The 14,948-nt window shown below is 38.4% G+C and overlaps 5 protein-coding genes across 8 annotated transcripts in view; 3 read left to right on the forward strand and 2 right to left on the reverse strand.

The window, feature by feature from the left end:
• LOC106293391 (wall-associated receptor kinase-like 2) overlaps nt 1-2,092 on the reverse strand; it is a 7,741-nt gene extending 5,649 nt beyond the window's left edge. Inside the window, exons 1-2 of the mRNA XM_013729075.1 lie at nt 1,022-2,092; nt 798-926 (exon numbers count right to left, since the gene is read on the reverse strand). The gene's annotated coding sequence lies outside the window, so the exon portion shown is untranslated. The remainder of the gene's footprint in view (nt 1-797; nt 927-1,021) is intronic.
• A 2,012-nt stretch (nt 2,093-4,104) lies between these two features.
• On the forward strand, nt 4,105-6,855 carry LOC106292682 (probable ubiquitin receptor RAD23a). 4 transcript variants are annotated; one of them, XM_013728323.1, is made up of 12 exons: nt 4,110-4,301; nt 4,502-4,663; nt 4,919-4,957; nt 5,043-5,072; nt 5,161-5,225; nt 5,321-5,498; nt 5,579-5,704; nt 5,791-5,856; nt 6,036-6,083; nt 6,166-6,275; nt 6,395-6,479; nt 6,573-6,855. In XM_013728323.1, exons 1-12 carry the CDS (start codon nt 4,236-4,238, stop codon nt 6,687-6,689), a joined length of 1,092 nt encoding a protein of 363 aa, XP_013583777.1. In that variant the 5' UTR covers nt 4,110-4,235; the 3' UTR covers nt 6,690-6,855. The 4 variants fall into 4 exon arrangements, with proteins under 4 accessions (XP_013583780.1, XP_013583779.1, XP_013583777.1 ...); XM_013728324.1 differs by having other exon boundaries at nt 4,111-4,301; nt 5,330-5,498; XM_013728326.1 differs by lacking the exon at nt 5,043-5,072 and having other exon boundaries at nt 4,105-4,301; nt 5,330-5,498.
• Nucleotides 6,856-7,297: 442 nt separating this feature from the next.
• Nucleotides 7,298-9,587, forward strand: LOC106296107 (probable protein phosphatase 2C 6). Its single transcript, XM_013732165.1, has 5 exons — nt 7,298-7,911; nt 8,085-8,429; nt 8,490-8,607; nt 8,684-8,907; nt 8,985-9,587. Exons 1-5 carry the CDS (start codon nt 7,657-7,659, stop codon nt 9,483-9,485), a joined length of 1,443 nt encoding a protein of 480 aa, XP_013587619.1. The 5' UTR covers nt 7,298-7,656; the 3' UTR covers nt 9,486-9,587.
• A 94-nt stretch (nt 9,588-9,681) lies between these two features.
• Nucleotides 9,682-11,117, reverse strand: LOC106296108 (syntaxin-51-like). Its single transcript, XM_013732166.1, has 5 exons — nt 10,773-11,117; nt 10,478-10,683; nt 10,292-10,392; nt 10,174-10,218; nt 9,682-9,969 (listed from the first exon to the last, which is right to left on the reverse strand). The coding sequence occupies exons 1-5, from the start codon at nt 10,985-10,987 to the stop codon at nt 9,838-9,840; spliced, it is 699 nt and encodes a 232-aa protein (XP_013587620.1). The 5' UTR covers nt 10,988-11,117; the 3' UTR covers nt 9,682-9,837.
• A 214-nt stretch (nt 11,118-11,331) lies between these two features.
• The window catches only part of LOC106293176 (F-box/kelch-repeat protein At1g16250-like), a 5,985-nt gene continuing 2,368 nt past the window's right edge, over nt 11,332-14,948 (forward strand). Inside the window, exons 1-2 of the mRNA XM_013728844.1 lie at nt 11,332-11,416; nt 11,524-11,770. Of these exons, the coding sequence (XP_013584298.1) occupies nt 11,415-11,416; nt 11,524-11,770 (249 nt within the window). The 5' untranslated portion in view covers nt 11,332-11,414. The remainder of the gene's footprint in view (nt 11,417-11,523; nt 11,771-14,948) is intronic.

Here is a 14,948-nt window from a genome sequence, read left to right on the forward strand (position 1 = left end):
CAATTTATGCATTTGGCTTCTCGCTATACTACCTCCATCATAAACTGCTTAATATTTAACTTTAAGAGTCTAAAATAATAATCAAAGTATGTTTATACTCTAAGATACATACGATATTGCAAGGTTGTGTATTTTATACACAATACTAATGACAAATATATCTGCATGTGTAATGCACATAATCAATCCAAAGTACTTTATGTAGTATCTAAGCATGAAATCGTTTATAATGAAATCTTCCACAGGTTTTACAGTATTATAATAAACACCTATTTACAAAATAATAAATACCAAACACATTTTAAAATTGAACTATCATATTAAAACAAATAAATGATATAATATAGCACATAATAAAAGTACTCTATTTTAAACTTCTATGTTTAAGTTATACTCCCTCTATTTCAAAATTATCAATGTTTTGGATAACAAAAAAAGTTTTAAAAGATATTTTTTTTTTATATTCTCAATGTATTTTGACTAGGTTATAATTGTAAATTGTAAATTGTAAACTTCGAAATAAATAAATTATGATTACTGAATTTTGACCGGTTAAAATTCAGTAATCATAATTTATGATATATTTATAATCAATATATAAGATAAGTTTTTATATGTATGAAAATTTAAAACTTACATCTTTTAAACATTAATTTATAAACAAATAAACCGCGCGTAGCGCGGTAAAATCTCTAGTTAACGTAAAAATATTTATAGTCCTTTAAAACTTAGATCCAGTCTGAACATAAATATAATATTTCTCTATCCAGGCTTGTAGTTAAAAAGGGGACACTCACCTTGAAGCACAGGGGTTTTGTCTGGCTTGATTATCTTGGGCTTAGGATTGCACCTGTACCCGAGTCCAGGCGCGTTTTCACAAGTCTCTCCTTCTCCGCAGATGTCAGGACTTTTGCATGCATCGTCGTCTAGACAATTTTGAACAATAGTTATTAATGATGATCTCATCTAATGGATATACTTTTACGGAAACAAAAGAAATAAGACAATCATGTTCATGTACCTGTGCAGCCAGATTGAATGTATGGGTTCCCTATGTATCCGCTAGCGCAATAGCAGTTGGTATAACTCATCCCAGAGAAATCACCATTATAGCAAAAGCAGCTAGTATTCGTCATGTAAGATTGAGCTGTGGTAGACTTAAAACAACCCCAGAAGTTACTAGAGCGAGAATCCGAAGCATCAAATACGGAGAACCATCCTAGCTGTACAACCGCATATCCATCAGAATGAAACTGTTCTGGCTCCCTAACATTCGCTGGCGAATACATGCTGTTACTCAAAAACGCAACTCTGCAACCTTCTCCTGATGTACCATTAGAGTTCTCCATGCTGAAACCAATAACCTGAGGACCCTCCAACGGTATTCTCGCCTGGCAACATTTGTAACCATTACAGATCGAGTTTGTTATTTGTTGATTACGTTTACTGTCTTAGTAGCTGGATTCACAACCTATGATCTCTGACTCGATATCTGTCAGTGACGCCTTGGTACCGCGGCCAACCGCCACGAGCCGGTTATCGTCTGTGATGAAATATGGACTTTCTCTGCCTGTGACGTTCAGAACCTGGGATGAGTTTCCGGATACTTGACTAGTACAACCCAAGGAAGTCACTGGACCTTTGATGTGGACCACTCCGTATCGACCATCAGAGATCTTCTGATTCATTGGAAAAGAGATGTTCACCACCTCCCTGTTGAGCCTAGACAGAAATGGAACGGTTGTGACAGACGATCCGGAAGTGTTGATGGTCTTGCAGACAACCTCGAACCAGCTGTTGAGATAGCATTCCTTACGGCCAATCCCGAACGGGAACGGTATAGAGACTCTTCCACAGGTTGTATTACAAGAAGTTGAAGAGTTGCCTACTTGAGGTGGAGGTGTTGATGCTGCCGTTGAGCCACTAATGAGCTGCAGAGTTAAGACATAAACCACAATACACAGTAATCTGCAAGTCTCTGTCATCATAGTCTGCTTCTTCTATATGGTATCTATGTTTTAATCTTAGTCGATCTATTTTATTGTGAACAAAAATTGTCCAAGTAACGTTTTTAAAGAAGGAGAGTTTGGAAATGGACTTTGGAAATAGACGCGTAATTGGTAAAGCCCTCCCGGTTGAAGTGGACCGCTGTCTAACCGGGCCCAGGGGAATGAACCACGTAAGTGAGGAACCCCTGGATTATCAAAAAAAAAAAAAATAGACGCGTAATTTTATCAAGATTATTAATAGTTGAAAAGTTCAACTCCATTTATTTCAATTTTTTTTGCTTTCTGCAGACCATTGAATATTCCCAGCTCAATATCTGTTGGCAGCTATTTCTAAATGTGTTAATTATCTGTTATCACAAATGTTAATCATCAAAGCCCGTCTAGCTCAGTTGGTAGTGCGCAAGGCTCTTAACCTTGTGGTTGTGGGTTCTATTGATGATGTGTTAATATTTGTTTTTCTTGTCAACATAATCTCCGTTCGGGGACCTCTATTGCATGTAGTATAAAATAGCGGCCTATAATTATGCCCCCACCTTGACTACACCATATATTTGATGAAAGAGTCAAACCAAAGATTACGTCTAAATCTGGTCTTGTGGAGAATAAGCTAACTTCTCCACGACAACAAGCTATGAACACACCCTGGAATTTTGTAACTGATGGGATAAGAATCAGACTTTTCACTGATAATAATAACACGCCATACCTTTCACTGATAATAATAACACGCCATACCTTTCTTCCAAGGAAATCGGTCAATTCATAACATCAACATGATGTCGCGGTCTTGATCAGTACATACATTTGCACCTTGTGCTAAAACATACATCAACGCATAATATATTCAAATTTCATACGCCAACTAACACAATTTGATTTTTATACACATTGACCAATTATCTGTTAGTGAAAAATAACAGAATCTGAGTTGTCCATTACATATTGATTACGTGTCATTATAAAATATTATGTAACTTTTTATATTTTAAATAATTAATAAAAATAATTTCTAAAGGGAATTAGGGGATACTCAAACCAGGGTCTGGCCACTGTTACAACGAATCAACTAGCCAATGTGAAACATGCAGTTCATTGATTGTATTCTCTATTGTTGCTTATACCTAATTAATATTTTCTTCAAATATTTCCATCTTCTTCCTATTTCTATCTCATCATCCAAACAAACTAAATAATCAAAGGGTATTTCTACTCCTTGATTTATAGATGATAAAAATAATTTTTTTAATAGTTTTAATTTTATGTTTTCAAATTCAAACTTTTTTATTTTTTAAACGAAATTTGTTTTATCGGTTTTTTTTTCAAAATTTTTCTTTCATTTTAAAAAAAATTCAAAATGCTTTTTGAAATTATTTTTAAAATTTATATAATTTTTTAATATTATTTTTAAACACAATAATAATCACTAAGTTAATTACACACAATTACTTATTATATACTTTTTGGAACTAATTCTAAATAATTAAAAACTCATAACAAAGAATATGAACATATTTAGATGATGTAGGGATTCTGATTACACCTAGATCATCTAAATATGTTCATTTTTACAATATGAACTAATTCTAAGTTAATTACATCTACATCATCTAAATATGTTCATATTTACAATATGAACTAATTCTAAGTTAATTACTTTTATATCTAATGTATTTATTCAGATATTTCCATTCTCATATGTATGTTGTCATTGTCTAAACTGAAAAGGATAATCATAATCCCTACATCATATGTCATTTTTCTTGCTACGAGATAGGCAACAATAGAGAATACAATCAAAATTTGAATTCTAAAAATAGTTTTAAAAATAATTTTTGAATTTCAAAAGATAATTTTGAAAAAAAAAAATTGATAAAAGAAATTAGAAAAAAAATTTAATTTGATGATGATGAGACAGAAATGGAAAGAAAAAGATGGAAATATTTGAAAAAATAGGTATAATAAGCAACAATAGAGAATACAATCAATAACTACTTGTGGGACAATGGCTAATTGACCAAATGTAGCATTGGCCACACCCAGGTTTGTTGGGCTTTTTGACCGACAAGAAAGCTGATAGGTCGTGTGTCACGTGCGATGCTCTTGCCGCGTTTTAAAATCCGAAACGCTCGGTTGTTGGAAACATCGCTCTTTTAGGTCACTCTGAATCTTGCTCACTCGCCGGAGGCCCCCCCCCGACGCCGCCGGTGACATCTTCAATTCGTCGACATGAAGCTCACCGTCAAGACTCTCAAGGGTAGCCATTTTGAAATTAGGGTTCAGCCCAGCGACACGGTCAGTCCTTGTCTCTTTTTTCTTCTACTTCCTTACGTGTAGGAAATCAGTAAATTCAGATATCATGTAATAAAGACAAACAAGCCTCCATCACCAATTTATTTCAATTTTTTTTATTACTTTGTCTTGATGAGTTTACTCTTTTGTTTGGGTTCTTATGTGCGTGTGCGCCTTGGTTTTTTTTTTTTTTAAAAAAAAAGATAATGGCGGTGAAGAAGAATATTGAGGATTCACAGAGCAAAGGCAGCTATCCATGTGGACAGCAACTGTTGATTCACAATGGAAAGGTTTTGAAAGATGAAACTACTTTGGTGGAGAACAAGGTCACCGAGGAGGGTTTTCTTGTTGTCATGCTTAGCAAGGTACTTTTAACTTTCTTTATCAAGTTTGATTTTTGGATAGGCTGTAGTTTGTGGTTTCTGTCATCTTCTTTAAGGTACAAGGATAATGTTTAGTTTGAGGCTTTGAGCAATACATGAGATAACCTATTTCATGTACTGCAATCTTTGGTATCCTGTTTAAAGGATGCATGCTTTGTTTTTTTCTTCCTTCCTCGTTACTGAAAATTACATATGAGGTGACAGTATCCTTACCTTTTTATCTTTTGCAATTGATAGAGCAAAACTGCAAGTTCAGCTGGTCCATCTTCTACTCAGGTAAGCTTTTTTTCTTTCTCATATTGATACACATCATTTTATCAGTCCGGTGTTCTCAGTGCAAAACTTTGTTCCTATCTCACAGCCTACTTCCACGACCACATCTTCAACTACGGTAATTTTCTTGCATATATGTTCTTGTTTATCCAATCACCATTTGATTTCCTTGGTTCGTTTAATACAAGTTTGTATAAATTAACCAGCCTGCAGCTCCATCGACAACCCAATCTATAGCTGCAAATTCCACTCTTGCTCAAGAACAACCGGCGTAAGTTTTATTCTTGACATAAGAGGCTTCCTTGGAAAACAATTTGTCTTCTTTAGCATAAGTTACCTGAATTTATATTTTTATTGTATGTGTAGGGCACAAAGTGACACCGATCGTCAGACGCCGTCAACTTTAGTTAGTGGCAGTAGTGTTGAGCAAAGGGTTCAGCAAATAATGGAAATGGGAGGAGGCAGCTGGGACGAAGAAACAGTTCTTCGTGCGCTTCGTGCTGCGTATTACAACACTGAGAGAGCAGTGGATTATCTGTATTCTGTATGCCCAATCCTCTGAAACAGTGTTCTTTGAATGTTTTTAAGGGAATGAAACTTCCGAAAATTTGGTTTTGTTTTCAGGGAATTCCTGAAAGTGAAGAGGCTCCACTAACTAACGTATCGGGAGTAGGATCTGGTGCAGAACAGGCCGCTCCTCCTCCTGCCTCTGGAGGACCTAATGCATCTCCTTTGGATTTATTTCCCCAGGTAAGAGTTTGGTATTTTTGTGGATTGATAAAGAGTTTGTTGAAGTTGAGTTCCCTTTTCATGCTGCGGGTTTGTTATTTTCACAGGAAGCAGTGTCTGCTGCTGGTGCAGGAGATCTTGGAACACTTGAATTCCTCAGAAGCAATGATCAGGTTGTCGCTAATATCCTTATTCATTCTTTTCTTTTCTTAGATCAAGTAGAATGATGATTTGGAACTTGGTAGCTAGATTTGTTAGAAGCATGTTTCATCACCTCCCTCTATGATATTGCTGTAATCATTCGACGCAGCTTCCTCATACACTAATCTTGTTTCGTTTCCATTTGTTTTAGTTCCAACAATTACGATCCATGGTCAATTCCAACCCCCAGATTCTGCAGGTAAGTCAGCTTTTGGGCCCACAGATTAGTAGCCTGACCTTTTTAATTGTTTCTGAACATCTCATCGTTGCTTCTGTTACAGCCTATGCTTCTAGAGCTGGGAAAGCAGAACCCACAACTTCTGAGGCTAATCCAAGAGAACCAAGCCGAATTTGTTCAGTTACTCAACGAGCCCTACGAAGGATCTGACGGGTGAGTACTCTCTAACATAGCCTGCAGATCGTTTTCTTGGCTTGGCCACTGGGTGATTAAAAAAGTATTCACGTCTATATGATGTTCTATGACTCTAATTGAATGTGCAAAACTGTCAGGGAAATGGATGTTTTTGACCAACCCGAGCAAGAGATGCCCCATGCAGTCAACGTTACTCCTGCAGAGCAAGAAGCGATTCAACGGGTACATACACACAATCCTCATTACAATTATCACAAATATCAAATTTCTCCTGTTTTCTAACTCTTTGCCTTAAAACCTCTTAATTGATAACAGCTTGAGGCAATGGGATTTGATAGAGCATTAGTGATAGAAGCCTTCCTTGCGTGTGATCGTAACGAGCAATTGGCGGCTAACTATCTGCTAGAGAACTCGGCAGATTTTGAAGACTGACTTCCCGCAACAGAGCACAAGAATAAAAAAAAAAGTTTTATTCCTAATCCCATATCTTTCAACTGAACCGTTCATTTTAACTCTACTTAGAATCTCAGATGATCATATCTTATTCTTACATCATCTCTCATATTAAGAATCATTTGCTTTCCCGTGTTTGCGATTAGCGTTTGTCTTTGTTAGTAGTTGTGTGTTGGCACAAAGCCAGTCATTCCCAAGTAAAAGCTCGAGTGCCAACACATTTTTAAATTACACTCTTTGGGACAAAAAGAAAAAGAAAGAAAAAATAGTGTTAATCTATTCGAGTCTCTGTTATCAAACTAGAGGCATTTATTCAACTTTTTCACAAAGTAAACGGAATGGGACATTATGAAAATTTTCATTGAGCTTTGATGAAACAGCAGAGGACAAAAGTATGCGTGTCCAGTTACAATTGGTTATTCTAATTTTTGAATGTAACAGTAAATATTAATTTTTTAAACTGAGAGATAAATAAATGACCTCACGTGCACCTCGTTATCGTGCTGCTGCTGCAGAACTAAGCTACGACCGCTGTCTGATTATTTCACTTTCACCCTCACTCACTCAATTCTTTTGTCGAATAAAAAATAATTAACTTTATGCTTTATTGAATAGTCTTCACGGAAGTGGAGTTAGTAAAACTTTGTGCTCCGGTCTCTGTTTAAGTTTTTGGCGTCTTTTTTCCAACGGAGAATCGTCAAAACAGCTTACGAGGTTTTGATTATTTCTACGGTTTCACAAAGATGTGAATTTGTCTCTCTTTCTCTCTGTCTTTTCCATTTTGATGTTGTACTGGAGGAAGCTGGTGAGTCTTTTAACCGAGTATTTATTGCCGACCAAACCTCAGACAACAACAAAAGGAAGGTCTCTGATACATTCTTAGCTTTCCTTTAACAAAAAAAAAAGATTTGTAGATTTTTCTCTCCTGGTTCTCTGTGTGTTTCAAATGGGTCTGTGTAGTTCGAAAATAAATAAGACCACGAGGAACGGAATTGAGACAACAAGCGCCGCCACCACCACGGTGGAGAGACAAGGCTCAGGGCGGCAACGGAGGGAGAAAGATTTAATCAGCGGCGGCGAAATCAATGAGGCTGAGCAGTTGGTGGGTCGGCTTGTTGGTAATGGTTCAAGCGAACTTGCTTGTCTTTATACACAACAAGGCAGCAAAGGAACTAACCAAGACGCCATGCTTGTCTGGGAGGTTTGTTTCTCTCCTTCTTTACTAAAAGAGTTTTTGTTTCACTATGATGAAATGTAGCATTGTTTGTTATAAACTCTTGTTGTTGCTATTTATGTTCTTCTTGTGATGTTCTGAACGTTTAGAAGCAATCTTAGTTACTGCATGAAACTCTTTTTCTTTTTTTCCAATTTCAGAATTTCTGTTCAAGAAGCGATACAGTGCTATGTGGTGTATTCGATGGACATGGTCCGTTTGGTCATATGGTTGCAAAGAGAGTCCGAGATATGTTACCTTTCACTTTATCAACCCAATTGAAAAAGACTTTAGGGATGGACTCCACGAGCGTCATCAACTCTGCTACTTGCATAGATGAAGAGCAATGGTGTGAGAAAGAAGACAAGCTACCACTCCCCGAAATGTATCTCCCTCTGAAACGGGCGTTGCTCAAGACTTGTCAACAGATGGATAAAGAGTTAAAAATGCATCCAACCATCAACTGTTTCTGCAGCGGAACAACTTCTGTTACCGTCATCAAACAGGTGAAAGTCCGTTACTTTATACTCCCATTGACTCCGTAGATTAACTTCTCTTGGTTATAGGGTAAGCATCTGGTGGTGGGGAATATTGGTGACTCGAGAGCTGTTCTTGCGACAAGAGACGATGACAATGCTCTCATCGCTGTACAATTAACCATAGACTTAAAACCAGACTTGCCAAGTATATATATACCTCTTCCCTTCACAGTTGATCATCTTGGAAGCATGGACTTAACTTACTTCTCTATGTATGTCAGGTGAATCTGCAAGAATCCAGAAATGTAAAGGTAGAGTGTTTGCCTTACAAGATGAGCCTGAGGTTGCACGTGTGTGGTTACCAAACAGCGATTCGCCTGGTCTGGCAATGGCTCGAGCTTTTGGAGACTTCTGTCTTAAAGATTATGGTTTAATCTCTGTTCCTGATATCAACTACCGCCGCCTCACTGAGAGAGATCAGTTCATTATTCTAGCCACTGATGGGGTACATTCTTCTTCTGCTTCTTGTGGTTTCTTTTTTTACTAGAACCTATGTAGCTAAATCTGTGTCCAATTGCATAGGTGTGGGATGTTTTGTCGAACAAAGAAGCTGTCGATATTGTGGCTTCAGCTCCTAGTAGACACACTGCAGCTCGTGCTTTAGTATGCACAGCTGTTCGAGCGTGGAGGCTCAAGTATCCTACTTCCAAGAACGATGACTGCGCTGTAGTATGTCTCTTTCTTGAAGATTCAGCATCCATGGAAGTTTTAGAAACCGTTGTTCATTCAGGCAAAGAGTCTATAGAGAGTGTTAATATCACTTCAAGCAAAGATGGTGAGAAGAAAGAAGAGGCTTTAGCAGAGACCGATGAGATTGTACCAGTTTTGGAGAGGAAGGAAGCAAAAACGACTGAGAGTTGCAGGACTGAGTCCAAGAAGACAACACTTGCCGAATGTATATCTGTCAAGGATGATGAAGAGTGGTCGGCGTTGGAAGGCTTGACTAGAGTTAATAGTCTGTTGAGCATTCCTAGGTTCTTCTCTGGTGAGCTCAGATCAGGTAGCTGGAGAAAATGGTTGTGAATCAAACAAAACAATCACTGATTTTCATTTCATGATTGGTTTCCTTTCCAATGATGACATAAAAATCAGTGTTTACAAATGTCACAAAATGTTCATTGTTTCATATAATGAACTCAGACACTAGTTTCTTTGTGGAAGATGTCTTTACAAATACGTTTATTTGCTACAAGCTCTTTGATATTTATGATGACAACAATTGAGAAAACTGAACACATAATATATACTTATTAAGGTTCTCACAACAGAAGAGGAATGAAAATCACAAATGTGGAACCAGTAGATATACTGAGACCATTCACACAGAGGCAGCGAGTGAACTAGATAGAAACTTATAAGTTCTCTGAAGTTGGGATTACAAATACTTAACCAGCAGCCATATCACAACAGCAAGACCAACAATCCCGAGCATTGACAAGAGCATTGACATGCAAGAACAACCACTCCTCATATTCTTGTTCATGACAGCAAGGTTCTTTTGCACTCTCTGTAATAAGAAAAACAACAAACATAATATATCAATGCCTATACCAAAGGTCATTTAGCTTGGAATAAACATGGCTTTTTGGTCGAGCATTAGATAAGGTAATTACTTTTGAGGAAATAAATTCACTTCATGCATGGATCAACATTAGCTTATAACCCACCAAAACAATTTCTTAAAATATTTAAGCAATGAAGGTTATATTACCCGTAAGCGAGAGTCAGTAACATCCACATGGTAGTCTAAGTCATCCTGCATACAACCCCAGATTTGTTACAACAATGAAACAGTAAAAAAAAACAATTAAACGTCGATGACAACATACAATAAGTCTTGTCTGCAAACCAAGCTCCTCATTGACAGCTAAAGCAATGTGTTTAGTACTCATCACTGTTTCCTCCAACTTCTCAAGTCCTTCATCTTGTTCTAACTCGCCAAAAAAACAAACAAACTCAAATAAAGAAACCAATACAAAGCTAATCCCAACAACTACTGTAAAAACAGCTTATACCTCTCATAACTTGTCGCTGAAACCCAACAATCCCTTGGTTATCCATGCTAGCAACTCTACTCATGCTATCATCCGCCTTTATCTCCGACCCAAGCAAGCTGTCTCTATTAGCAAAGTTTGACATGTTCAAAACACTCGCCATCTGATTCGCCTGCGATCTCAAATTCCCAATCATATCCTTGCGTCTGTTCATCTCCTTCTCTGAACTGTGTGACAAGTAAGTATTCACAATGTCAAAGATCAACACTTTTCACTTAAAAACTGTTAAAGTTTAGAGCTTTAGTGGCTTGCTTACATGGGCTTTCCATGGATTTTGGAGAGAAGAGAGTGGAGACTCTCTAAACGGGTTCCGAAAATTGTGATCTTTCTTCGTATAGCTGAAGCACGACGCTGAGCATCAGGCCCTGTTAAGGAAGACTTATTCCTTTCTGAGATCATTCCGTTTATATCTTCAGCTAGTTTTAAAGCCTCGTTGTATTCTCTCATCCATGAATCCGACGAAGACGCCATTGGCCTGTGTACACAAATCACTTTCAAGAAAAAAATTATGAACAAAGAGAGCTTACAAGCAACAACAAGAACGTAAAATTAAGAGATCAGGTAGTCGCCGAGCCACCGTGAATCGGAGGAAAGCGAGATCAAACTGTAGAAAGAAAAGAAGAGATCTTTTATCTGAAGCTGAATTGAAACGACGTCGTTTTGCAGATGATGTTAGAATGTGAGAGGGGGTTAATAACTATTTACGAAAGTTAGGTGGATGAAAACGGAAAACATATATAACTGAAGGACCAAATACTGAAACTATTATTGTCTCCCTTCTTTCTCCGTCTCTTGGGTAAAGTTGTGAACTTTAAGAGTGACTGTTGGGGTGGTTCTAAAGCAAGTTCGAGCAAGGGAATCGATCGCAATAGACACTCTCAAGCCTCAAGCTCGAATCATGTAAGATTTAGCTCTCTAATTAGTATTCCACACTGTTAAAGTTAGATCCTTTTACCTTTATCCACGGTTAAAGATACGACCTTTTTACGAAGTGTCTATGTTCTCAGGGAGACCATAGAACAATCTATCATCCCAGGTTTGCCTGATGATTTGGCTTTGAAATGCATAGCGAAGCTTTCTCACGGCTATCATGGAACGCTCGAGTGTGTCTCTAAAGGTTGGAGAGATCTAGTTCGAAGTGAGGCTTACACTCGTGCTATAAAGCTAGAAATGGATGGTCAGGGAGCTGGTTGTTTGTTCATTCTAACAACCAATGGGTTGCTTATGACCCTGATGCTGATCGGTGGCATCCATGGATGTTAATATGGGTTCGACCTAACAGGGTTAGCCCTAACTTTGCAAACCCATTTGTAATCCTAATCCTCATTTTTTAAACGGGGTTTAAACATGGTTGGTCCTAATAGGACCAGAGTTTAAATTATAACTCTTTTATTTTGATTCATACAACTATTATACAACTTTTAATAATGTTTTTCACCAAAAAAAACTTAAAGTCGAGCTTTCTCGCCAAAAACTAAACAACAATGAACGAAATCAACACGTTTCGAAACGGATACAAAAATGCTGCGTTTAGCTCTGAGGGTGATTTTGTGGAGATTAGGGTTTTGGGTTCTAAACTTCACCAAGTTACCGTTCCGGCGCCGCCATGCCGCCTCCGCCGGAGGTCGTGCCTGTCATGGATCCACCACTAGCTGTCCTGTCTCAAGATTCACAAAAGCAAGCTCCGTTAATGCGTTCCTGGGTAAAAGTTGCCCAACGAAATAAAAAAAGTTTAACAAAGTATGAAGTTCAGATAACGATGGAAGATGGAATTGGATCTGTGGAGATCCCAGCATAAGTGTTTAAGGATCCTCAACCTTTATGGGAGGATTTCTTGATAGGTAAATTCCTGGACAAAGCACCACATATTGGGAAAGTCCATGCCATCGTCAACAAGATTTGGGCTTCCGACAAGTCACAAATGGTGGAGGTTTATGAGATAAACTCTACAACTATGAAGTTCAGAATCCTCGACTCTGCAATGAAAGGTAGGGTTTTGCGAAGAGGTATGTGGAATTTAGCGGAGGTGCCGGTTGTCATGACTGAGTGGAAGACATTCGTGGAGGAGGAAGAATTTCAAAGTTGTGTTCCCATGTGGGTTCATCTCAAAAACGTTCCCATGAACATGTTCTCATGGAAAGGTCTTAGCTTCATCACTAGCCCGATAGGAGTTCCAGCCAAACTTCATCCTGACACTGCCTTATGCAAAGACTTTAAGGTGGCAAAAGTATTTGTTAAAGTAGATCTTACAAAGGATCTCCCGCGCTCGATGAATTTCAAATTTCAGGGGAAGGATACTTTAATAGACTTCACATACCCATGGCTGCCTACTAAATGTTCAACATGTGGAAAGTGGGGACACTCGGAAAAGACCTGCTCAAAGCAGAAAGAGAAGGAGAAGGAGGAAGTAAGAACAGGAGAAGAATCTGTACCTAAACAATCTGAACAGAACAATTCTATGGTTTTGGAGGATGGAGAAAACCAAGAACTGCAGAAATCTCATACAGAGAACTCTGAGGAATTACAGAATGTGGAAGTTATGGAGGTTAGCATCTCAAATGAGAGAGAGAAGGTTGATGATCAGATAGAGACCTGGTCTACACCAGTCAAAGTGAGTAGAACTCCGGAGAAGGCGAAAGAGCGTGAATTTGATCAGGATTCTATTCTTTCAAGCTCACGTTCCGCAGTTTTAAGTTCAGAAGACGATGAGGAAGAAGGAGAGATACCACAACATGAAAACATCATAGATGAGGCTCCTCCGCAGGTTCCCATCCAAAAGAAGCAGGAAGTACTAGTCAAAGCAACGGTTACTAGACCGTCTTTGCCGCGAATTTCGAAAGACAACCATAGAATCCTTTCAAGCTCAAATGCTCCAAAGACTACTGACTGCGGTCAAAGTCTTTTGGACAAAAAGTCGACCAAGAAATAACTGATGTCGGGTTTCTATTGAAACATTCGAGGTTTCAATAAAAAGAAAAAGCATACTGTCGTAAGAGAATGGATCCAAAGAGGAGGTATGAAGTTTGGATGTCTAATAGAAACTCGAGTGAAGGGAAACAGAGCGGAGATGATTGTGGATTCTGTTTTCCGTAATTGGTCTACTATATCAAACTATGAGAACCATCGACTGGGTAGAATATGGGTTGTATGGAGTCCTGAGGTAAGAGTTACCCCTTGCTTCAAGACAAATCAAGTTATTACTTGTTCAGTGCTACTGGAGGGCATGGAAGAAGAGTTTTTCTGCTCTTTCATCTACGCTTCTAACAGTGCTGAGGATAGGAAAGTGCTATGGAATGATCTCAAAGATCACCAGAACTCGCCTATATGGATTGTGCTTGGTGATTTTAATGAGATTTTGAAGTTGGATGAACATTCGGGTTTCACTTCCCCGTCTGTTACTACTGGTATGCGTGAGTTTCAGGATGTGTGTCTCCATTGCTCTCTCATTGATATGAAAGCTCATGGTCCTCATTTAACTTGGAGCAACAAGCGCAAGGATGATTTGATCAGGAAAAAGCTTGATCGAACATTGGTGAATGACGTGTGGCTCACAAAATTCCCAACCACCTATTGTCAGGGTATTTCAACAGCAAAAGGGGTCTTCGTCAAGGATGTGCTCTATCTCCCTATTTATTTGTGATATGCATGGAGGTGCTCTCAAAAATGCTTGATCGTGCAGCCGTTCAAAAGGCCTTGTTATTATCGAAGAAGCTAAAGGAACTGAAGCCTGCACTTCGACAACTTAGTAAAGACAGTATTGGAGACATTACAAAGAGAACAAGAGAGGCTTTTGATAAACTCTGTCTCTGTCAGACAAGAGTGATGATCAGTCCTACCTTTGTGGCGTTGGAAGAAGAAGCACGAGCCCATGATAAATGGCAGATGCTCTCGACCATTGAGGAAAAGGTCCTAAGCCAAAGGGCCAAGATGCATTGGTTAAATATTGGAGATGGTAATAATACAAGTTTCCACAACTCTATCAAGATCAGAGCAGCGAAAAACTCAATTCGCGAGATACAGAAGGAGGATGGCACTTCTGTCTCAACTCAGGAGGAGATAAAGACTGAGGCAGTTAATTATTTTCAGGGATTTTTGGCTAAACAAGTCGAGGGTCAGCAGGGTTTGGAGGTGGATGAGTTGAAAACACTTCTGAATTTTCAATCTGCGGAGGCGGACAGAGAGATCCTGCTTCATGATGTCTTTGCCACTGAAATCAAACATGTATTATTTGCCAAGCCCAATAACAAATCTCCAGGTCCTGATGGTTTTACCGGTGAATTCTTCAAAGCTGCTTGGGACATTGTGGGAGATGACTTTGTTATTGCGGTACAATCCTTTTTCAAGACTGGTTTCTTGCCCAAAGGGATTAACTCTACAATTCTGGCCTTGATCCCGAAGAAAGAAAACTCACAAACTATGAAAGACTTTCGTC

The sequence above is a fragment of the Brassica oleracea genome, chromosome C5 (assembly GCF_000695525.1).
Source record: "Brassica oleracea var. oleracea cultivar TO1000 chromosome C5, BOL, whole genome shotgun sequence".
Classification (NCBI taxonomy): Eukaryota; Viridiplantae; Streptophyta; class Magnoliopsida; order Brassicales; family Brassicaceae; genus Brassica; species Brassica oleracea.